The sequence below is a fragment of the Pimephales promelas genome, chromosome 2 (genome assembly GCF_988280905.1).
Source record: "Pimephales promelas chromosome 2, fPimPro1.hap1.1, whole genome shotgun sequence".
NCBI lineage: Eukaryota > Metazoa > Chordata > Actinopteri > Cypriniformes > Leuciscidae > Pimephales > Pimephales promelas.
This window is the reverse complement of record NC_142770.1, coordinates 14,545,419-14,569,830: the sequence shown is the minus strand read 5'-3', so window position 1 is coordinate 14,569,830 and position 24,412 is coordinate 14,545,419. Positions and strand designations below refer to the sequence as shown.

At 36.1% G+C, this 24,412-nt stretch overlaps 1 protein-coding gene across 11 annotated transcripts in view; it reads left to right on the top strand.

Annotated features, from left to right (window-relative positions):
- The window catches only part of ptprc (protein tyrosine phosphatase receptor type C), a 35,919-nt gene extending 25,575 nt beyond the window's left edge, over positions 1 to 10,344 (top strand). For all 11 annotated transcript variants that reach the window (XM_089116597.1, XM_089116601.1, XM_089116608.1 and 8 more), the window contains 24 exons: positions 11 to 106; positions 224 to 355; positions 681 to 821; positions 975 to 1,133; positions 1,419 to 1,624; positions 1,767 to 1,833; positions 2,281 to 2,383; positions 2,498 to 2,529; positions 2,613 to 2,713; positions 2,801 to 2,891; positions 2,977 to 3,044; positions 3,145 to 3,181; positions 3,470 to 3,567; positions 4,520 to 4,645; positions 4,721 to 4,878; positions 4,983 to 5,118; positions 6,702 to 6,848; positions 6,951 to 7,041; positions 7,152 to 7,282; positions 7,844 to 7,978; positions 8,094 to 8,216; positions 8,675 to 8,838; positions 8,917 to 9,052; positions 9,462 to 10,344. In XM_089116597.1, coding sequence (XP_088972723.1) covers positions 11 to 106; positions 224 to 355; positions 681 to 821; positions 975 to 1,133; positions 1,419 to 1,624; positions 1,767 to 1,833; positions 2,281 to 2,383; positions 2,498 to 2,529; positions 2,613 to 2,713; positions 2,801 to 2,891; positions 2,977 to 3,044; positions 3,145 to 3,181; positions 3,470 to 3,567; positions 4,520 to 4,645; positions 4,721 to 4,878; positions 4,983 to 5,118; positions 6,702 to 6,848; positions 6,951 to 7,041; positions 7,152 to 7,282; positions 7,844 to 7,978; positions 8,094 to 8,216; positions 8,675 to 8,838; positions 8,917 to 9,052; positions 9,462 to 9,797 — 3,014 coding nt within the window. In that variant the 3' untranslated portion in view covers positions 9,798 to 10,344. The remainder of the gene's footprint in view (positions 1 to 10; positions 107 to 223; positions 356 to 680; positions 822 to 974; positions 1,134 to 1,418; positions 1,625 to 1,766; positions 1,834 to 2,280; positions 2,384 to 2,497; positions 2,530 to 2,612; positions 2,714 to 2,800; positions 2,892 to 2,976; positions 3,045 to 3,144; positions 3,182 to 3,469; positions 3,568 to 4,519; positions 4,646 to 4,720; positions 4,879 to 4,982; positions 5,119 to 6,701; positions 6,849 to 6,950; positions 7,042 to 7,151; positions 7,283 to 7,843; positions 7,979 to 8,093; positions 8,217 to 8,674; positions 8,839 to 8,916; positions 9,053 to 9,461) is intronic.
- Positions 10,345 to 24,412: the final 14,068 nt, after the last annotated feature.

Genomic DNA, 24,412 nt, shown 5'->3' with positions numbered 1-24,412 from the left:
TCGGTTTCAGTCAAACCTAGAATACACTTCAATGAGACTATTCCCTCTCAGTTCGAATGGATTGATAAACCAGAAAAATGCAATGCTTCATTTACGATCACTTGCGGTAAGTGTCATTTGACAGTAAGTAATGGAAATGTTTCAACGATGCTGTAAAAGATGATAAAGCAGATTGATAGTAATTGAGCAGATTATGGATGAGTTTTCTCCTCTTTTTTGTCAGATGGGAAGGATACTTATGGTTTAAATCACTCCGTGTTATTATTACCTGACAAAGAGTATTCCTGCATTGGAGAATACAGTTATGAGAATAAACCCATCAAGAGTGAAATTCACTCCTTTAAAATAAAATGTGGTGAGTTGCTGAACAGGCAGGTTTGGTTCAAAGTTTGTATCTTTGCATGTTTTTTATCATCCCTTTAACTTGTCACAACAATTAGTCATTTCTACTCAGACTGTATTCAAAGTGGTCATAAATGTGCAGTGAACGTATCACTCTCAACTTGTACCTCTTTAACTTAAAGGCACCAATTAAACTTGAGTTCATAATTTTAGTTTTCAAAGCTTTACAAAAAGAAGCTAGCTAGGTATTAAATGATAAAACTTTTGAAAAGAAATCAAAAATGTATCATTTTATAATTTGCCTTGGACAGAATATTTGTTTTGTTTTTCTCTTACAGATTGGAAGAATGGAACTTTGACACATAAGTCACACAGCTCCTTTGTTATATCCTGGATTTCAAGCAATTATAAATGCTCTGGGATTGAATGGACCGATTATACAGCCAGCTGCATCACCGATAATGGCCATCCAATATCTTGTATGAGTTTACTCTTTTAGTTAATCCAGTTAAGCACCATTGAAATGTGGTGTTCACATTGTAGGCATATTTTCTGTGTAAATACTCTGAGGACTTTTATGATATAAGCAGTAGCAGATTGTTTGTCTTATAGAAATATGTTTGTCTTTTCAGCGAGAAACTGTGCACAAAGTAAAAATGCCACGGTGTGCACTATTGAAGGTTTAGAAGCATATACCAAGTATGCGTGCACTATTATGGCAAAGATCATCAATCAAACCAGTCAAACTGGTTATGTAATAACCCAACTTAAAAATACAACAGATTCTACCTGTGAGTGTCTTTTTTAAATATCTCTTTCAATATGTTTGCACAAATCATATAACATTTTGTATTAATTATTATTATTTCAGCAGAAAATTATAATGTTCGTGGTTATTTCCTAAATATGAAGATATGTATTCCTTATCAGCCTTCCCCCCTTATTTTCAGAAAATCTCTAATATGTACTGTTAATAATTCAGTCTTTACAATCAATTTATTGCTGATGTCAGTTTATTAAATGTTAATTGTATGTAAATGTGTGTCTAAAATGTGTTTTGTTGCACTGTTGAATAGATCCTGTTTTCAATCCCCAAATTAATATCAAATACCCTACTCACAATTCTATTCAAATAAATTGTGAAAACGTGAAAAAGTGGAATGGAGGAAAGGGAAATTACACAGCTGAAATCAAGTACAATGGAATAACCACCCAATCTACAACTGAGACTTGCCAGTTTTCCTTTGAAGATCTTTACTACCTTGCAACATATAATGTTAAGGTATTTAAATCCCGCTTAATGTCTTTCAGCATCTGTCATTCACGTATGCCAAAGATTTACATATGTTGGAATTGCAATTTTTAGGCTGGTAGGATTGCAATGTTTTCATTTGTGTTTCACAATGTGCATTTATCCATTTTAGGTTATAGCCACGAATAAAGAAGGACACCGGTCTTCCTCCTCCGAGCCTAAGGAAGCTCATACTAAATGTAAGATCAACTTTTTTCTCATTCTGACTCACCTAGAGGACATATTAGCCAATTGAACATAAATTATGCCATTTTATCTGTTAAATGTATAAAAATGTTCAAAGTACAATAGTGGATCAAAGTGTATCAAAAAATTAATCAAAGTTGTCCTAAGACAAGAACGGGTTTGTTCAAAATTCATGCATAACTTTGTTCTTGATCCTCTTCAAATGTTGCTGCACTCGGTAATTGTTTTGTTACATTGGCCAATTTATTCAAATGAACTGCTTTGTTTTCTGCAAACAAAAAAGATAAAGCAAGTATTTGGCTGGTCATGTGATCATAACTTTTTTTTTATTAAATAACAATAATAAAGTAAATAAATTGCAGATTGCGCCTTTTTAAATGTGTGAAATACTGTAAACAGTATTAAACCTAAGTTCATCCTCAAATACATTCCTTCTTTAGACAACGACAAGGCTGTCATTGGATTCCTGACGTTCCTCATTGTTGTGACATCGATTGCGCTGCTCTTCGTGCTGTTCAAAATTTACCTTCTCAAACGAAAGCAGTGAGTTTTACAGTTTCTCCCAGCTGCTCTCTGAACTCTGTTATCACAATGTTTTCTGTACGCCACAAAATTAAGCACAGCTTTAAATGTTTCTGATGGGATTTCCCACCACAGGAAACCTGAAGATGAAGAGATTCTTCTTACACGTATGTCCTATCAAAGTCAATTCATTGTATTTTAAAAAAAAATTGATTTGAGAAGAACTCATTATTTTTCCGTCTCCTCATAGAACCCCTGCGTCCAGTTGAGCCCATCTACGCAGACAATTTAATCGAAGCTTACAGGACCAAGATCGCAGATGAGAGTCGTCTGTTTATGGATGAGTTTCAGGTGATTCTTTATATGATACATCTATAGTATCTGCAAACTGCTGTTGAAATATAATGAGAAATGCATTGAGATTCTGCTTCTCCTCAGAGCATTCCCCGAATCTTCTCCAATTACACCGTCAAAGAGGCAAAGAAACCGGAAAACCACTCCAAGAACCGCTACGTTGATATTCTGCCTTGTAAATATTCATAACAACATCTGTTACCCACAATTCCTTGTAGTTTTCAATCTGACAATTGATCGTTTTACGCATTGATTTGCAGACGACTATAATCGCGTTCCTCTCTTAACTGGAGGAGAACGTGACTACATCAATGCCAGCTTTATCGAGGTGAAGTCGTATAAACGCACATATTTCAAAGCACAAGAATCATTTTCACAATTTCTGACGTTATAATTTATATCAATCAATTATTCTTCTTCCCATACAGGGATATCAAGAGCCAAAGAAATACATTGCAGCCCAAGGTATAATTCCTCTTATTAGACAATAGCGATCTTAATTATTTGTATTATTGTGTTTCTGTTCAAGTGAAAATAATAATAAAAAAACAGTAGCGATCATTCTAAATTGTGATGGGCTGAGGCACCTTCAAAGCGGCCAATGAACGCACACTTTGACCCCACGTTGAATTATCACTTTTGCTTGGCAAACTTAAAATGCAGGGAAATTGACTACGCCAACAATCAAGATTATTAAATGGAACAATGATCTGAGGTTTAAATAATAGCTATATTTCCATTTTTGTTTTCCAGGACCCAAGGATGAGACTATTGAGGATTTCTGGCGAATGATTTGGGAGCAAAAGTCATCCATTATTGTCATGGTCACCCGTTGTGAGGAAGGAAACAAGGTGAGTGGTTGTGTTTGGTCTAGTTTGTATTTATTTACTATTATAGTATTTATTAATATTTTGAATAAGCCTTCGAATAAGCTTTTGAAAAAAACGTTTGCTGATAATTTACTCACCCCCATGTCATCCAAGATGTCCATGTCTTTCTTTCTTCAGTCAAAAAGAAATTAAGGTTTTTGATGAAAACATTCCAGAATTTTTCTCCATATAATGGACTTCAATGGGAACCAAACGGTTCAAGGTCTAAAAGACAGTTTCAGTACAAACTGCAAACTGTTCAAAGGGCTTTAAACGATTCCAGACGATGAAGATCGCTCATTTAATAAATAAATAACAAAGTTTAAGTTTTATAAGCTCAAATGCTCGCCTTGCTCTGTTCTGTGGCACACGTCTGTCACTCTCCTGTTCAAACTCGTTCATCAAAATGAACAAATCTTTTTCTGAGTCATTTGGTTCATTCAACGAACAAATTGACTCGGAAAAAGATTTGTTCACTTTGATGAACGAGTTCGAAGAGTTTGCACAGAAAGTGTCTTTTGGACCTTGAACCGTTTGGTTCCCATTGAAGTCCATTATATGGAGAAAAATTCTGGAATGTTTTCATCAAAAACCTTAATTTCTTTTTGACTGAAGAAAGAAAGACATGGACATCTTGGATGACATGGGGGTGAGTGAATTATCAGCAGTTTTTTTGTACCTAAAGGGAGTATTTATTTTATTATATTATTTGTTCATTCATTTGTTAGTTACCAACACAACATTTCCAACAAGTTTTTCAATTTAATATTTATAATTTATCTTAGTTACCGAAAACTATTAGTAGTAGTTTTTTCTTTACCTTTTTGTTAACAATAACAACAGTCTTTGCTTCAGTCTCAGTTTCATCCATCTTCATCATAAAGACCCTGAAAGTAAATGATACCCACTGACTGCTGCTTGTTTGTCCTCTCAGATCAAATGCGCTCAGTACTGGCCATGTCTGGACAGAGAGACTGAGATTTTCGATGACTTTGTCGTGAAAATCCGAGCTGAGGAACACTGCCCTGATTATATCATTCGCTATCTGGTCCTGGCCAATGTAAGTGTGGTCTGGACATTCTTACGTGCTTTATTCAGACGGTTTTAACTTATTAAAGTGTGTGGGTGTGTACAGAAGCGAGAGAAAGCCCCAGAAAGAGAGGTCACTCATATCCAGTTCATCAGTTGGCCTGACCACGGAGTGCCCGGAGACCCCAGCCTGCTTCTGAAGCTCAGGAGAAGAGTCAACTCCTTCAAGAACTTCTTCAGCGGGCCCATCGTGGTCCACTGCAGGTGAGACGGGACCGTAGACATCACTATCGATTAAAAAGGTATTTGTCTAAAGGGTCAGTTGGAGTTGATGAATGTTAATGTGAATGTTGGCATGTCGTCTATAGTGCAGGTGTTGGCCGCACAGGAACGTATATTGGCATTGACGCAATGATTGAAAGTCTCGAGGCGGAGGGAAGAGTGGACATCTATGGATTTGTAGCGAAACTACGTCGCCAGCGTTGCCTCATGGTTCAAGTGGAGGTGAGTGAGACTGCAGGGGGAAAAGTTTGGTTAGGAAAACTCAGTTTGGTCATATAAACTAAATGATAAACCTAAACTGGGCTAAATATTAAGAGAACATGCAAAAATTATATTTCGATTGATATCTAAATGTTATTTGTATAAATGAAACATTCATTTGGTTAGTTCACCTATAAATGAAAAAATGTACTCACCCTTATGTCGTTTCCAAACCTGATGTCGTTCATCTTCAAAACACGAATGAAGATCTTTTAAGTGAAATTGGAGAGATTTCTGTCCCTCCATTGACAGCGATGCAACGACCACCTTGACGCTTCAAAGCGTTCATAAAGAGATCGTAAAACTAATCCATATGAATCGAGCAGTTTAGTCCAAATTTTCTGAAGAGACTCAATCGCTTTGTAATGATGACGACGAGCATCAAAAAGATGTGTTTTGAAGACGAACAAAAGTATTATGTGTTTAGAACGGCATGATGGTTTTCATTTTTGGGTGAACTAGTCCTTAAACATTTATATTTTTTGCCTTAAAAAAAAACATAAATAAAAACATACATAAAACACATGTTTTTTTTATTATTATCTATAAAGAAATCTAGCAATATTGGGTCCATTTTGGTCTCAAAGTCTTGCCAAATGTTTTATCTTTTTATTTTTTAAATATGCTTTATTTCACACTTCAAAAATATGTGTTAAACCATGAATGTGATAGTTAAAGGAGTAGTTCACTTTAAAAAAAAAAACTTTTCCTGATAATTTACTCGCACCCATGTCATCCAAGACATTCATGTCATTCTTCTTCAGTCGAAAAGAAATTAAGGTTTTTGATGAAAACATTCCAGGATTTTTCTCCAATTAATGCACTTCATTGGTAACCAAACGGTTCAAGGTCCAAAAGACAGTTTCAGTGCAAACTGCAAACTGTTCAAAGGACTTTAAACGATTTCAGACGATGAATAAGGGTCTTATCTAGCGAAACGATCGCTCATTAAATAAATAAATAAATAAATAACAAAGTTTAAGTTTTATAAGCTTAAATGCGGGCCTTACTCTGTTCTGTGATGCACGTTAATGACTCTCCTGTTCAAACTCAAAATGAACAAATCTTTTTTCGAGTCATTTAGTTAATTCAACAAATGCAATTATAAGCTTATAAAACTTAAACTTTTTTTTTTTTAAATGAGCGATCGTTTCGCTTGATAAGACCCTTATTCATCATCGGGAATCGTTTAAAGCCCTTTGAACAGTTTGCAGTTTGTACTGAAACTGTCTTTTGGACCTTAAATCGTTTGGTTCCCATTGAAGTGCATTATATGGAGAAAAATCCTGGAATTTTTTCATCAAAAACCTTAATTTCTTTTCAACTGAAGAAAGAAAGACATGGACATCTTGGATGACATGCGGGTGAGTAAATTATCAGCAAAAGTTAACTACGTTAACTAAGTTAACTAAGTGAACTACTCCTTTAAGTCTGGCAAAATTGAATTGTTTGGGTGACAAAATCTCACAAAAAAAAATCTTTTGTAGCACCCTTTGCTTTACAAATTAATTCATATTTAACCGTGTGTGTGTTGATTGTTTCAGGCCCAGTACATTCTGATCCACACCGGTCTGATAGAGCACAACCAGTTTGGAGACACAGAGCTCTCATTGGCTGAATTCCACTCAGAGCTCAACACCCTCAGACGTAAAGATGGAAGTGAACCCAGTTTGCTTGAAATGGAGTTCCAGGTTTGTCCTCCTATGATTGTCACCTAGTTATGGACACTGAAGTGTTCTGTATGTGTATTAGATTATTAATGCAACATGCTTTCTTGTTGTTTTTTCATAAAGAGACTCCCCAAATTTAAAAACTGGAGAACATTCAACACAGGAAGCAGCGAGGACAACAAGAAGAAAAACCGCTACTCGTCTGTTATCCCATGTGAGTGATCAACACCAACTTAATTCATGTTACAACATTATACATCACATTTACAGAACATATACACCATATTATTTATTCTGAGTAAACAGCAAACACTTCTGTTGCAGATGACTTTAACCGAGTCCTGTTTAGACTGGACATTGAGGGCAACCAGACCAGTGACCCTGAGGATGAGGAAGACTATTCATCAGATGAGGAAGAAGAATCGAATGAATACATCAACGCTTCATTCATTAGTGTACAAAAATTGACTTTATATTATCTAATATATAATTTTTTTCAATTACAGTAATTAGAATGTTAAAAACATCTTACTTCCTTTTTTTGAATAAAAAGCTTTATTTCATTCTTATATATTTGTGACTTAGTTATATACGATTTATGAGAAAACCACCCAGATAGCAAACTGACATTGAATCAACGTAGAAACATGACATCGAAACAACGTTGATCTGACATTGTTTTGCTCATCGAATTAACGTTGAACCAACGTCAGACGCGTCATTCTTTCAAAACTAACGGAAAATCAACTTGAAATCAACGCGTTGTTTCAACGTTATGAAAGCAAACCAATTTTCGATTTTCATTAAGCTTTGATGAATGCCGCGTCTGATGTTGGTTCAACGTTAATTCGATGAGCAAAATCAACGTTGTTTCAATGTCATGAGAGACGTCGTTTCCACGTTGATTCAATGTCAGTTTGCTGTCTGGGCAGGTAGCAGCCTAATAGTTGATATGGAAGTAAGTGATTATAATATGTTAAACTCAACCAAATATGCTTGTTATTGCTTTCCAACAGGGCTACTGGTGTCAGAAGAGTCTGATCGCTGCACAGGGGCCTTTACCAAACACAACAGAGGAGTTCCTGCTCATGCTGTATCAGCAACAGGCTAAAACACTGGTCATGCTCACCGACTGCCAAGAGGACGGCAAGGTACGACCTCCCACAATACCAGACTGAGATAGATGGATGGATGGATGGATGGATGGATGGATGGATGGATGGATGCATGCCCAGTTTTTCAGGCCATATCTGTATTTTTTTCCAGGATTTTTGCAGTCAGTACTGGGGAGATGAAAAGAAAGTGTTCGGAGAGATGGAAATTGAGGTGAAAAAGACAGAAAGCTTCCCAACATACGTCAGACGGCACCTGGAACTACAGTCCTCAAAGGTAACCAAAGTCTTTGTCCTCGCCATGAATATCTGTCGTCATTAAAGGGTTAGTTCACACAAAAATGAAAATGATGTCATTAATGACTCACCCTCATGTCGTTCCAAGCCCGTAATCCCATTCATCTTCGGAACATAGTTTAAGATATTTTAGATTTAGTCCGAGAGCTTTCTGTCCCTCCATTGAAAATGTATGGACGGTATACTGTCCTTGTGCAGAAAAGAAATAAAGACAAAGTAGTCAAAAGATAAAATCATCAAAGTAGTCCATGTGAATGTTTTGAAGCATCGGAAACACATTTTGGTCCAAAAATAACAAAAACTACGACTTTATTCAGCATTGTATTCTCTGTGTAAACAATAGGTCTTACTTTTTGGGTGAACTAACCCTTTAACTGCAGACATGTTTTCTGATACATATGAAGTAATTGATCCATCTTGGATCCTATAATACTGTAGAAGAAAGAGATCTTGAAGATGGATCAGTACCAGTTCCTGAAATGGAGAAGTGAACTTCCAGAGAACGCTCAGGAGTTAATAGAGATGACGAAGAACATCAGAGAGAACGGCAATTACGACAACAGCAGAATGAACCGGAATGTCCCTGTAGTGGTGCACTGCAAGTGAGTCCCAATACCAGAGGCTTTTCTTTCCTAGATGGATGGATAAATGCATTTCAAAATTTCCTCTTTTTTTTCCAGCAACGGATCGTCGCGCACCGGAATCTTCTGTGCCTTATGGAATCTCATGGACAACGCATTGACAGAAAAGTTGGTGGACGTCTTCCAAGAGGTCAAAAACTTGCGCAAAGAGAGGCAGGGAATGGTGGAAACATTCGTAAGTTTTTGCTCTGTAAATAAAAACAATAGATTTATCTTACAATTGCACCAATTATAATTTTCAAAAACTTCCATATATTCATCCCATAATTAAATTTTTTATTTTCACTCTGCCACAAGAATGGGCTTCCTTAAAATACAGATATGTTTTCACACACAAAAAAAGCATAATAGGCCATTTTCATGGCCATTTTATCATGTTCTATGAATCACATGTACATATTTTAGCATGGGCTAATTCAAACCATAGCCTATCTTTGATAAATGTTAAAATAGTGCTTTAAATAGGTTTCAACCAAAAATTAAGTGTAGTTGCAAACATCTCACAAAAGTTCTTCAAAGATCAATGAACAGTCTATCTTTAGCTGCTCGTTCAAAATGCTCAAGTAGTTGTCACCTCTCCTCAGGAGCAGTATCAGTTCCTCTACGCGGCTATTGAGGGCGCTTTCCCGGTGCAGAACGGCTCTGTAAAGACACCAACTGCAAACGACACCGCGCAGATCGTCAACGAAACGACGGCGCTACTCGTCGAGCCCAGCAGCACTACCGGTGCTGAGGAGAAGAAGGTAGAGGCAGACAGCAAAGACCCAGACAAAGCCCCAGACAGCAAAGACCCAGATAGCAGTGAACAGCAAGCCTCGGAGAGCAGCACTGCAGCGGCTTCACCAGCAGAGGGAGACAGCGAGAAAACAATAACAACCGAGGGCACCACCAACGGCCCTGCTGTCACCGTCGAGGTTTAAAGGCTCAAACGTTTTCTCAGCATTTGACACCAAGTGTCTCAAAAAGATTTATTTTTTTTTTAACTAGTGGTTATTATGCTTTTGATTTCTTGTTTTACATTAGAGTTTGACTGTACATTTGAGAATTCAGGTCGGATCAGATGGATCCGTTACAACGTAAGTTTCTGCCTCAGGTTAAAAAACGTTTTGTATAATTATGCTGTTTGTGTGGAATCTGTGCATATCGATTATGTTTATTCACACGTGTAAAGGTTTTGCTTTATGATCTGATTTTTAGGCTATCAAATTGCGTTTTTGAATGTATTGTAAAATAAGACCTTACAAACGATGTTTTTATTTTATTTTAGTGTTGTAGTTGTTTCAAAGCACAATCTTATTGCATCTACATGATAATGTCAGTGAGCGTTGAAATTAAGGCAAAGGTTACTTTGCACTACATGGCTGTCATCAAACTTATTTTTCACTGTTTTTCTCAATCGCTCAACACACGTTTATTTTTAAGCAGATGTAACTTATCGAAAAATAATAAAAGATGGCTTTTACAATACTACTGTTGTTTTTTAATTCATTATAATTAATTGTCATTATCAAACAAACTTGGCCTAGAAAAACCGTATAGGCTAATAGTAATATGCTTAAGTTCACTTATAAAAAAACTTTTGCTGATAAATTACTCACCCCCATGTCATCCAAAATGCCCATGTCATTCTTTCTTCAGTCGAAAAGAAAGGTTTTGATGAAAACATTCCAGGATTTTCTCCATATTATGGATTTCAATGGGAACCAAGCGGTTCAAGGTCCAAATGAGTGTTTCAATGCAGCTTCAAAGGGCTTTAAAGAAAACCAGATGATGAATAATGGTCTTATCAAGCGAAAAGACCGTTTCAGATAACAAAGTTTAAGTTTTCTAAGCTCCAATGGCCGCCTTGCTTTTGTTCTGTGATGCGATCGTGACTCTCCTGTTCGAACTCGTTTATCAAAATGAACGAATCCTTTCCCGAGTCAATTTGTTGAATGAACCAAATGACACGAAAAAAGATTTGTTCATTTTGATAAACGAGTTTTAACAGGAGAGTCACGAACGCGCATCACAGAACAGAGCAAGGCAAGCATTTGCGCTTATAAAACTTAAACTTTGTTCTTTTTTTTAAATGAGCATTTGTTTCGCTTAATAAGACCCTTATTCATCGTCTGGAATCGTTTAAAGCCCTTTGAACAGTTTGCAGTTTGCACTGAAACTGTCTTTTGGGCCTTGAACCGTATTACCTTATTGGTAACCTAAGGCTTTATATGGGGAAAAATCCTGGAATGTTTTCATCAAAAACTTAATTTCTTTTCGACTGAAGAAAGAATGACATGGACATCTTGGATGACATGGGGGCGAGTAAATTATCAGCAAAAGTTTTTTTTTTTTAAGGTGAACTACTCCTTTAAAAACAAGATTTTATAATACAAACATGAGCCACAAGATGGCGCTTGTCAACAAAGAAGCGAGTACAACAGACTTTATCAAGCTTTTTCTAGAATGAACTATGGCTATAGGCTACGTTTTAAATACAAATGTCTTTGTGATTCGTAAATATGTTAGTTACTGTCACTGAGGATATCATATTTTTTTATGATTAGTGAATGCATTTAATAATATTTTAATATAAATGTGAATGGGAGTAGGCCTATAAAGATTTTTTTTACTTGTTTAAAAAAACAACAACTCAAAAATACAGTGTAAAGGGGGTAAAAATATATATATATATTTTTATAGAAATTATGGTTTTGTTGACTGAGGTCTCTAAAAAAATTATTTGTCTCACTGACTTATTCATTTTCCCCATTCGGGAGATAGAAATGGTCTTATCATAACACACTGGAATAAAAAAGTCATGTTAGTGTAGGCCCAAATCCAGTTGCTAATTGTATAAAATGAGAATTTAAAGCTGAATTTAGCTCACAATTTTGATATAGCGTATCAAAATATAATTTTCCACTTAAATATAAACCTTGCATTGATCTAATTATGCTTGCAGCAATTTTGACCTTTAACTGTAAATACGTGCTAAAGCTTGTACGATTATAAAGGGCAGCACGAGGTGAACGTGAGCGGGTTTCGCTGTCTGTTCGGGTCACAGAGGGAAATTCCCTTTAAATAAATCATCAGTGAATCTGCGGAGCAGCATTTGCATTCAGCTGTCACGTGTAACTCCACCCAGCCGTGCAATTACCATACCATCTTCCTTGCAACATTTCTGACGGATGTTTCCGTCTTTGAACATATACTGTAGGTTTGTGTATTTGTTTCAGAATCAGCCTCTGGGCCACTGTATAGGGTATATCTGGCCTTATGCTCTCTGTAATTAGTGTGTTTCTCTGTTTCGCCTCTAATGAGCACTTCAAGCTCACACTAAATATAGCAGATAAGTTGAGGGATGTTCAAATGTTCTCTGCGGTTCCTCGTTATGCATGCTAACATGCTAATGGCCACGCTGCATGTTTGTAACGGCCAGAAAATGCATGAATAGACTATGAGCGAAGGGCTTTATATTTAATGCTTATTCACAGACACTTTACAAGTTCCTCCTTTTAGGACTTTAAGGCTCAAACACTGCATTTATAATGAAATAGGTTTGTTTTAAATGCACACAAACATGATCTGAGATTATTATGTTTCATTTTTTTTTTTTAGCGTCACGTTTCGAGTAGGATTTTTTATATTTTTTAGTTTTCTTTTAGTTGAAGCTCATTACATACAGTTTAAACAAAAATTCACGAACAAAAAAATGATTTTTTTTCTAATAATATGTAACAATTTTGGTTAAATTGTTATGCTGTATGCTCTTTGGTATAGTAGCTAAACTGTTGTTTGTTAGTAATAGCCTATAATATTTATGCTATGTCTTATTAATTTTCTAGTAAACCATTTATTTTTCTTTGTTTGTTCATTTTGTTAGTCTTCTTGGAAGAAACAAACATCACTTTCACTTTAGATTGTAATTAAAAAGTGTAATGATATTTTTTTTTTTTATGGTAGCGTCAACAAACCTAATTTCTAAGATGTTTGCATTTAAACATGTTTTAGGCTACAAACATGCCCCAGATAGCACAAGTGTATTTGATGTAATATTTACATCTGGAAGACGTATTTTTAAGAGTGTTTTGCTCATCTGCAATACGTTTATAGGACGTCTCCTGTCAGATGTCAAATAGGCGTTTAGAACATCTTCTAAACGTCTATTTGACATCTGACAGGAGACGTCCTATAGACGTTATTGTTAGCAGGTCTTTATTCTAAATAATGATAAAAATTTAAACCAACCTAAAAGCCTGTTCACACTAAGAACGATAACTACAGCCTAAATATAACTACATGTAGCGTCTACCAGCGCTGCAGGTTTGTCGTCTGCTGCTTTAAATGCTCGTGCAGGATGGATCCTGATTGGCTGTCAATGTTTTCATCCTTCATCAGCTGGAAAAAATAGTTCTGAAAGTGATATCGTTCCTCCGTGTCATTATTCATAGTTGTGGTGTGAACTCTGCCATTCTTTTATATTTAAAATGATTGATATAACTGTATTTTTATCGCTATTGTCCTTGTTGTGAATGGGCCTTAGGACACAGGCCTACATTACACTCTTTGGACATATCAAAGATTCATTCATAGATGGATCAATGACTATAAATGTGCTGACACACATGTGGCCCCTTCAGAGACGTCCCGAGACTCAGATTCAGATGGCCAGGCCTCAGGTGACGCTCTGCTCCACAGCTGGAGACCCATAACATCAGTAACAGTATCTGACTGTGGAGATGATGAGCAGGTCTGCCTTTGAGGGTGCGCACTTATACCCCATTTTACATTCAGATGGATGAAGTGACCCGAGAAGACACAGTAAGTCTGCTTCGACATGATGGAGCTTGCAGCGAGTGTGTTTCAAGGTTTCTGCGCGAGGTGTGCACGTGACCGTCCGAGACGGCCCAGCCCCAGACTGAGTATTCTAATGCAAACAAGGTCTCTGAGCACACAAAGAGGCTACATATCTCATACAAAAGATGTGTTGAGCCCGGACACAACCCACACAGTGTCCAATGTCCTCATACAGTCATGTTTTGTCTCTCTCTCTCGTTCTGTGTGAGTCTTGAGTGGTACAGGCCTGGAACAATGAGGAATTCACACACTTAAACACATTTGGTGTTTTAGTCTCTTCGGATCACGTCTGTTATGATGTGTGAATACAAGATGAAGTTTTCAACGTTTTAGTCTTGTCCGTTTTGAGCAATTTCATATCATATGAATTATTTACGCACCTGTAAATGCATAACACAATTTTTTGAAAGCCTAAATCAAATTGTTTTAATATTATTGGTGAGGCATTTAACATTACTATGTTTTTTTTGGACAAGGTAGTTTTTGGACATTCAATGCTGTGTACAAAAGTACCATTATTTATTTATTTTTTATTTTTTTGTACATTAGAATCATGTTAAAACCATGCTATGCAGGGAAATAGCATACAGTACAACAATGCTACTTGAATTTGGCAAATATTCACTTAAAAGTGCAAAAGAATTATGTTTTATAGTACATAGCACATATAAAAATGCAACGCATTCTCATCCTTTAACATCATATAGAACGCTATATGCAAAAACGGCGCTATACTACGCACATGGCACCCTTTATCGTTAATATAACACGCGCTGTGAGGGCTAAGTTTAGGTGTGGGGTAGGGTCTGCGTGTCATATTCACGCTAAAGGATTTATGACGTCTTGGGTTCGCGTGTTATATTAACGATAAAGGGTGCCATGTGCGTAGTATAGCGCCGTTTTTGCATATGGCGTTCTATATGAGAAAGGGCTGAAAAATGGTACGGTAATACCATGGTAATTTGATATAAACAATACTGAAATGTATGCAAAAGCATAATTTTGGGACATTTATGGTATTCTGTGAAGTAGAACACCATTTACTGAATGCAAATTTATTTGAATTATTGTGCAATATATATTTTTAGGGACGTTTGTTTTGTGGTACTGTGGTGTGCCATGCAAACACCATTTACCATAAGTGAAAGCCATTTTGTTTTGTTATATGCGGTTATGTTGTTATGCCATTTTTTGGACAGTTTGTTTTGTGCTAATATGGAGTACCATGTACACAACAATTATCATGAACGACAGCCATTTTGTTTGTTTTTTTGGACACTGTAACATGCAAATACCATCATATTTTGGACATGCCATTTAATATCACATACCATAAATGACAGCCATTGTTTTGTTGGATACGGTAACATGCAAATACCCTTTTTTTGGGACATGTTTTGTTTTGTGGTACTGTGGGGTACCATACATCAATTTACATAAAATGTATTTTGTGTAAGAGACGACTCAACGCAGGCGATACGTTATGCCCTAAATTAATATGATTAATGTATTTTACCATGTACATTCTGAAATGCACTTTCTGTAAAGCTGCTTTGAAACAATATGTAGCCTATATTGTGAAAAGCGTTATGCAAATACATTTGAATTGAATATTTATATTTTTAAATATTTCAGGACATTTTTGTGGTCATATGTGACAAATCAGTTACAATTTAATGGTTATTTATTATAAATAATAATAAAAATGAAAATTATTAATAATAATTATTATTATTATGGCCAAGCATGATGAAAAGATGTGTGTTTTGCCATAGTGAAATCATTGCTGTTATGTTGCGGCCCTTACAGCCTGTATACAAGACCTTTTCAATTGAGTGTGGCTCACAGGACATCACGGCAGTAAATGATACATGTGCTGGACTAATTCATGATTGTATGTGTAGTGAATGGGTGTGCCTGGCAGGGCCACTGTCCCAAATAACTGTGACGCTCTATTGCATGGCTCATTGTTGCGCGATAACACAGTGCCGGGATGAAAGACGCCCCCACCCCCTGGAACACCAATCAGATTCCACGTTTCCAGCATATAATTCCCCATGTAGGGGCCATTTATGAGGCATTATGGGAGCACTTTAAAATCTCATTAGACGGGACAGCTGCACTTCGATACTGCATGCTGCTTTAGCCATTTCTATTATTGCTGCTGGGGATAGCGCTACCCCCTCTGTTTTGAGATGAGCCCCATTTTGGGAGCTTAAATGGAGCTAATTGTAAGCTAAGTCAAGAGTGGCGTCTTTGCAGGCGGCGTGATACATAGTAAAAACTGTAATGCCGCAGGCAGAAACAAGGCAGTAAAAAATGATTTATCTGAAGTGTTTGTGTACGTACAGTGAGCAAGGGGTCTTGAACATGCAAAGAGATGGAAAAAATATAATTTTTAAATTCACCAGCAGCATGTGAATTAACATTTCTTTGAATAATTAGCATAAATATTATGAATCAAGCTCTCCTCAACTCACTGGTGGTTTCATAATCTCATAATTGCAAAGGGCAATCCAAAATTAAGTAAGAAATTGGTCAAATAACAAATATTATAGACATTTTTTGTATTTCTATTGAGCCTGAAATGCTAATAATCTAAATTGCATTGTAAAAATTGCAAATATGAAATTGTTAAGTCTTTTTTTACTTATTATTAATTGTTTCACATAAAATAATATTTTTGACAGAGCCAGTTATTTTAGTACATTTTTAGTTTAGCTGACAAGTCGTTTTTACAGTATGACAGACAATACCTAAAATGAAATGCACTAAATAAATATATTGTTAAATAATTTAATATAATATATTAAATAATATGTAATTTGATGCTAGTGTGTTTTCTAATAGATTAGAAAATACTAATCTATTAGAGATAGGCCTACTGTATTTTGTGTAGAGAAGTAAATTTATAATTATAGTGTAGCGTCACTAAATGTGATCAAGAGGAAGTGACATCATCTTCGGTCTTCAGAGGAGCAATTCAAACTTGGTAAGTTCTGAGTTAATATTCATAATGTCGTTTTGTCATGCGAAAGCTTGATAAGATTTGCCATTGTCACGTAAAATAAACAGTGTTTTTGAACTATTTACAGAAACGTCATAGCATAGCCTATGGTTGCTAGTGCTAATGCTAGTCTGTAGGCTATAGTAAAACAACAATTATCTTTTGGGAGTGTTTTTATTATTATTTTTTTACTTACTTATTTATTTATTTATTTATTTATTGTTATAAATAGTGAATTTATGTCAATACAAGTGCAGTGAGGTTTCTTAGTTTTTATGTTGTTTGCGACAGGGCTGCCAGTGCCAGATTCACGCAGTTGACACACGTTAGTGAAAACAATCATCGAGGAGCGAAGAGGACAGAGGCTCTGACAGACAAGACAGAGGACAGGTTACTTTTGCGTTTCAAAGTCTCAGCTTTCAATTTCCGTAAGTTTCATTACGAAGTTCAAACAATAAAATACCGTAGAAGACTTTAATCTAGAGTGACGGCCAGCGTTTAAGCGAAGAATTCAAAATAAACATTGAATATCCGAGGGTATATGTTGAACCAGTAGCCTACAACTTTCTGAAATGATTTATGTCTCGTGTAATCGCGCAGTCACGTTTCGACCTCATAAAGACGTTAATGCTTGTAAACAATGCCATTTAAGGTTACATTTACCTCAGAAAAGCCATTCAATCTCGATAAACTCTTAGTTATCGAGAGAATGTACTCCAGGGAGTTAGCATTTAGCAAAAAAAAAAATATGCACTGTTAAATTCCAAATTCATTATAGGCCACCAATTTGTACTCTTGAGTCATTAAAAAGTGATTATAACCTTTTTGTAAAACCAGCCTTCTATGTAAGCAGTGGGCACGATCAGTTGTTAACCTTTAAAGGGTTAGGTCTAGTTCACCCAAAAAGCGCATTCATCCATTATAAAATTCATAGGACTCCAGGGGGTTAATAAAGGCCTTTTGAAGGGAAGCAATGTGCTTTTGTTAAATATCCATATTTATAACTTTATAACTGTAACCACTTATATGTGAAGTGACAAAAACAGCACTGGCGATAGAGCAAAACAAACCTCTGGTCACAAATTAGATGTCTAAAATGAGAATTTTTAAAAAGAAATGTTGCAGGAGCTTGAGTTTGTTGCCTAGCCCTGTTTGTTTGAATGGCGTCTACTCTCACCTGAGTAGACTTTAAAAAAAAAAAAGGTACCATTCACTCTCATTCATTATAAAGCTGGGAAGAACCAGGATGTTTTTTTTTTAAACATAAGTCCAATTTGTCTAAGAGAAGAAAGTCATATACTCTGAGGATGGCTTGAGGGTAATTAAATTATGGGATCATTTTTGGGTGAACTAACCCTTTAATAATACATCAGCTGACAGAACTCCATGTAAACATTTTTTTTTACCATAGTATATTATTTTTCCTTGAGAAAAAAAAATAATTTAGGCTATATCTAAATGAATTGAGACCGAAGCGAGTTTGGTAAAATGTCTTACTCCTAGCTGAACTCAAAAGTAGCATGGGTTATGACAAGATAGAAGTATGGTGAATGTATAGGGCTATATCATTTTCAATAAGTATATTTTTAGAAATTATAAGTCTGCGGTTGCATTTCTAAACTAGTTGGCTAAAAAGGTCCATTTTCTTTGTATTTTACATTTCAAAATAGCAATCCCTGTTCTGGGAATGACATTAAAATCTCTATATTTAGTGTTGACTTAACACTCGAAAATAAAAAAAATATTGCTTTTACTCAGGGTTGAAGGAATGTTGCCTGTATTGTATAAAGGTTTTGTGTAGAACAAATCCAGTGAGAGTGCTGTCGTTGCGTTAGCTTCAGATGGGGGTGAGCACACTGGTGTTCTCTGTTCACACCTGATATTTTTGGAGCTCTCTTGTTCCAAATCATGAGGGGGAAAAGACGGAGAGATTTTTTTTTTTGTCAATGTTTATGTGGAAAGCTCAGCGCTCAGATTCTCCTGCCATCTGAAGCCAGTGAGAGAGAAGAATTTGGCGGAGAGTATTTTTAAACCCCAGAGAAACCTCAAAGGCTGTACTTAGAGGGGGTCAGCCGAGGCAAGATGGAGGCGCGCCATACAAAAACCTCCCAGGCAGATGAGCCTTTCAGAGCCCTTCTGCTACTGATGTCACAGTCAGGCCTACCTGTGACACACACTCTTATGTTTTTATGCTATATAATGCAGCAGGCCCAAGCCACTCTTTTTTTTTAAAGTACAATTTTGTTTAGATGTACTTTTCATAGTGGCAGATTTAGTCAAGCGGGTTTGATTTAAGCTCAAAGGGCGACATGTATGTAATAAGGATTATCTGAGTGAGGAGACATACTGTGATCGCTACTGCAGCGTGAGACACGTTTAGGATATTGGAGCAGACGTTCTCATAACGTCACATCAGATCATTCCCTCTCACGCTCAGACTTGAGGAAGAGAGAGAGAGGAGTGAGATGACGACGTGCTGTGTGAGGGAAGCTACTTTTTTTCAACAGCTATTTTCATGCTTTCAATCAAAATGTACCCTATTTACTTTCATTATAGACTCTCTTGGTGTTATTGATGAGATTTATACACATACAATTTTATTGTAATTTATTTACATTTCCTGATACAATTCTGATTCAAGCTCTTGATTCGGTTTTGATTCATTCCTGTTACAATGTCCATTTAGAGATGAAAGAAATTATCCTCCTCTCATACAGGAGAAATACTATAACAAAGTTGATTATCTTTTGTGAATAAGGATTTTACAAAAGATGTCCATGTCATTCTTTCTTCAGTCGAAAAGAAATTAAGGTTTTTGATGAAAACATTCCAGGATTTTTCTCCATATAATGGACTTCAATGGGAACCAAACGGTTCAAGGTCCAAAAGACAGTTTCATTGCAAACTGAAAACTGTTCAAAGGGTTTTAAACCATTTCAGACGATGAATAAGGGTCTTATCAAGCGAAACGATCGCTCATTTAAAAAAAAACAAAAAACAAAGTTTAAGTTTTATTAGCTCAAATGGTCACCTTGCTCTGTTCTGTGATACGCCTTTGTGATTCTCCCTTTCGAACTCGTTTATCAAAATGATTGAATCTTTTTTGAGTCATTTGGTTCATTAAACGAACAAAATGAACGAGTTGACTCTGGAAAAGATTTGTTCATTTTGATTAACGAGTTCGAACAGGAGAATCACGAATGTGCATCACAGAACAGAACAGATATCTTGGATGACATGGGGGTGAGTAAATTATCAGCAGAAATTGTTTTAAAAATGAACTACTCTTTTAACTGCAAGTTAGAGTGAACACTTGGAATGATTTAATTATTAGGCCATCTGTTTTTTTATGCTTTTAATCATTATATTATATAGGCTATCTATTTGTTGCTTGCCTTTTAGTCAGAACACACGATTAGAATTAAAAGAGAACCAAAGCACATTGTTGCAGATGTTCATTATTAATAGATCTTCAAGCTATAAGTGACCCAGATTGCACAGAAATGCATCCATATGTGCCGCATGCCTACGCATCTGAAAGAACACGTTATCTGCATGCTCGCCGAGCAGTGACCTGTGACAAGAGCACGTGAACTGTGTCGTCCAGCTGACATTCTTCGCCATATGTTACTTTTAGGCACGCTAGATGAATTTGTAGCTAACCAAACACCACTTCGGCGTAACGTCAACTTCACGAGGGACATTAAAATCCATTAGCGTTTCGTTGACTCGCATATAGATTAGATTAAATTTGGACGTGCGGTGGCTGTGTAAAAAATTGCATTAAATATTTTTCTCACCATTCATACAGTAGAGTATGAATGAGAAAGAACTAATGGCTGGGATTTAAGCTGCCCGCTGACGGCTCACAGTAAGAGTTATGATCCATTTACCTTGGAGTATTTTGAATTAAAAGCCAATAATGTGTGTGCTGGGACAATCCAAGAAAGTACATGAAATGACTCTTGTGCTCAGTGCCTGCAATTCTGCCAAATGAAGTACATTTTTAACATAATGAAAAAGGTTGCATTAAGTAAGTTGAGCGATATAGTCTGGGAAACTGATGCATGTTGAGATGACGGTATGCAGATCGGCACACATGATGTGATTGCGATCATAATTACGCAGTTCAAAACCAACCTAAAGTTCCCAGATAGCACAAGGCTATTTGATGTGCTATTTACATCTGGAAGATGTATTTTTAAGAGTGTTTGCTCATCTGCAATACGTCTATAGGACGTTCCTGTCAGATGTCAAATAGACGTTTATAAGATATCAGTTTAACGTGCATTCTAAATCATTACATCTTAAAGACATCTACTAAACGTCTATTTGACATCTGACCGGAAACGACCTATAGAAGTATTGCAGATGAGCAAACAGTCTTAAAAATATGTCTTCCAGATGTAAATAGCCTTGTCCCAGATAGCACAAGTGTATTTGATGTAAGAAAAGGAAAGGTGTAGCCATTGTATCCTCAATTTGGTCGAGGGGTCCCAACCCAGATAGCACAAGCCGATTTGATGTAATATTTACATCTGGAAGACGTATTTTTTAGAGTGTTTGCTCATCTGCAATACGTCTATAGGTTGTTTCCTGTCAGATGTCAAATAGACGTTTAGAAGATGTCTTTAAGATGTAATGATTTAGAATGCACGTTAAACTGACTTCTAAACGTCTATTTGACATCCTTGACGTATTGCAGATGAGCAAACACTTTTAAAAATACGTCTTCCAGATGTAAATATTACATCAAATCGGCTTGTGCTGTCTGGGTTCGGACCCCTCGACCAAATTGAGGATACAATGGCTACACCTTTCCTTTTCTTAAATAAATGTTTCCCAGGGCTTCTAAATATGTTTAAACAAGCCAGAGCCAGACCTGAATGCAAATGGCCTGCAATTATGTATAAAAATGCGTGCAGGTTCCGTCAAGTGGAGTTGAGCGGCAGTGGTTAGCATTGTGCGTTTGAACAGATTCATTCAGTAGACTTTCAAAAGCAAAATGATTTACTTTTGGAAAAAGTAGGAACAGGTTCAGGGTTTGATTAATGTACACAAGTGACAAATAAAATACTGCTCAATAGCGTTGGTAAATCTCTGCCGTGCTACCTAATACTCCCAGCACTGGGCAACGTAAACACAGCTGTTTAAAACACCCTGCGCGCGCGCCCGTGAGGTGAGGTCACGTGGACCTTTCCCTCTGTTTCCTCTCGTTCATAAATTCCTTTAAAAACGCTTCATTAATGGTCCTAGGACGAATGTAATGACACGTAATTATAGCTATATTACCGTAAAACTAATTAGGCAATTATACGCGAATGCAAATACGACGATGCGAATTTTACACAGCAGTCAGATTAACGTCAAAGTCGCTGTCAGGCTTGTCAGAGCCTTCAGCTCCGTTTACCACATCTGGCAGTCAAAGCCACACATAAGTTCGTCTTTTGGACAAATAATTATTCACAGGCATTGACGAATCTAAAGCAACGTTTGAACAAGTGTCTGTCCTGATAGCCGTGAAGTGCCTTTGGCTCATTCTCATGGAGTGTATTAATACGAGATTCAAGTAGCTCTCAAAAACTTACCCAGCTAAATCAGCTATTTCCAGTTGATGGAGCTTCTAAAAATGTAGAGCTATGAGTTGCTTTTAATGTATTCTAGCTGTGCATAATCGGTGAAGGAGAAAATACCAACCTAATAGTGATGTCTTTAATACTAAGTGGAAAAAGCACTATTTTTCCTAGTCGTACCCCTTTCAAATTCTTCTTAAATGAATTGTTTGTGTCCAAACCTGTATTTTATTGGCAATGGAACACCAAACACCAGCCTAGTTATTGTGCAAAATGTCTTTGCTGCTCTTTTCCATACAATAATTAGGGACCACACAAACTAAGACTTCAGAGGACTATAGTGCATATTGTTTTATGCTTTTATGGTCCTTTTTTGTCATGTTTGGAACCTGACCACTCCCCATTCACTTTCATTGTATAGATAAAAGTGAAAAGGAAATGATCTCCTGCTAAATAACACTTTTGTGTTTTACAGAAGAAAGTAAATCAAAAGGGTTTGTAAAAACATGAGAGTAAGCAATTTTGTCTTACTTTGTCATTTTTAGAGCCTGACTGCTTCAGTCCTTATTCACTTTCATTGTATAGAAGAAGAAAAAAGCGAAAAGGAAATGAACTCCTGCAAAAAAAAAAAAAAAAACTTCTTGTGTGTTTCACAGAAGAAAGTAAGCCACAAGGGTTTGTAAAAACATAAGAGTTGGCAATTTCCATTTTGGGGTGTACTATCTCTTTAAGACCACAGTGACTACCTGGACCCGTTCATAATTCTGGTGGGATGAGTATTAGCAAGTTTACACTTGTTTATAAAGGGAAATTTATTTTCAATCCTCTCTCAGGAGTAAACACAAGACTCAGCAGGCCCTGACGCCAAAAAAGAATATCAAACTAATTCAAATAAACAGCATGCCGTCCAGCAGAGGTCAAGCAGGTTTAGGTCAACTCTATTGCTGATGCTCTAGACGCAACGTGTGTGTCTGAGGTTCTGTAATTTAATTCATATATGTTCCGATGTGAATATACTTGCATTTCTAATCAGATTTTGTGGGAATTATGCCTAGAGCATATGGCAGCCAAAGTAAAACCACATATACTTTTACAGTATCACACCAGGAAAATAAATATTGCTGTTTCATTTTAGTTGGTTGTTTTTAGGTTATTCGCAATGTGGACAGCATGCATTCATGTTATGTTGTGATTCCGTATCAAAAAGCTGATGGATTTTTAGAAAAAAAAATAATAATTTTTAGCAAAAAATACTGTGGTGGTACCATATGTGATAGTTGTTTATTATGTATCCATATAAAAGTTACATGACATGCCAAAACACTTTAAATGTAGCAAATGTTAAAAAAGCATGAAGTTATTGGGACACTATGTGTTTTCAGCTTAGTTTCTTTAAAAAAATATATATAATATAATAGAAAATGTCTTTATTATTGTTGTTTTGTTGTTTGTTATTATACTTCCTCTGTTGGGGTTAAATAGGCTGCGCTGACAGATGAGAACAAAATTTGAACTGTATTTAGCTGGATAAATGACACTAAATTTGGTGAACAATGAGCTGCTTATAATTCATAATTGATGAAGTTTGACACAATTATTGAACTGAATTGAAATCTAAATTGAGCTGAATATTGACACTATTATGTTCGATAGTGCTACTAAAAATTTAATTTGTTGCATAATTGGTTAGTTTGACAACATTAACACTGGTGACCCTGGCAAACAAGTTTTGCATCATTAACATTTTCTCTATTTTTTGTAAAAATATGTTCAGTTAGTGAAACGAAGTTCATGTTTTCCGAGTAAAATAGCTTGTTTAATTCTAAATTCCTCAAGCAATGCTTTCTTGAAGCTATGGTCCTTTTTTTTCCGGAATGGCAGACTAAATAATTCGCTGTTTAAACTCTCCTTCAGCAAATTTATAGCACTTATAAGTAATTGTATTACTTTAAATTGCCTTGTCAGGAGCGGACACATTGGCTTTTAAGATTATTTCTTCAGAGTCGACAGGTTTGATTTGAAATATGTGTTTAATAGCCTGCGTCTACTGTAAACAAGTTTTGCTGACCATCCGAGTGCGATTGAGCTTTGCTAGTCTTGTTGCATCACTCATATT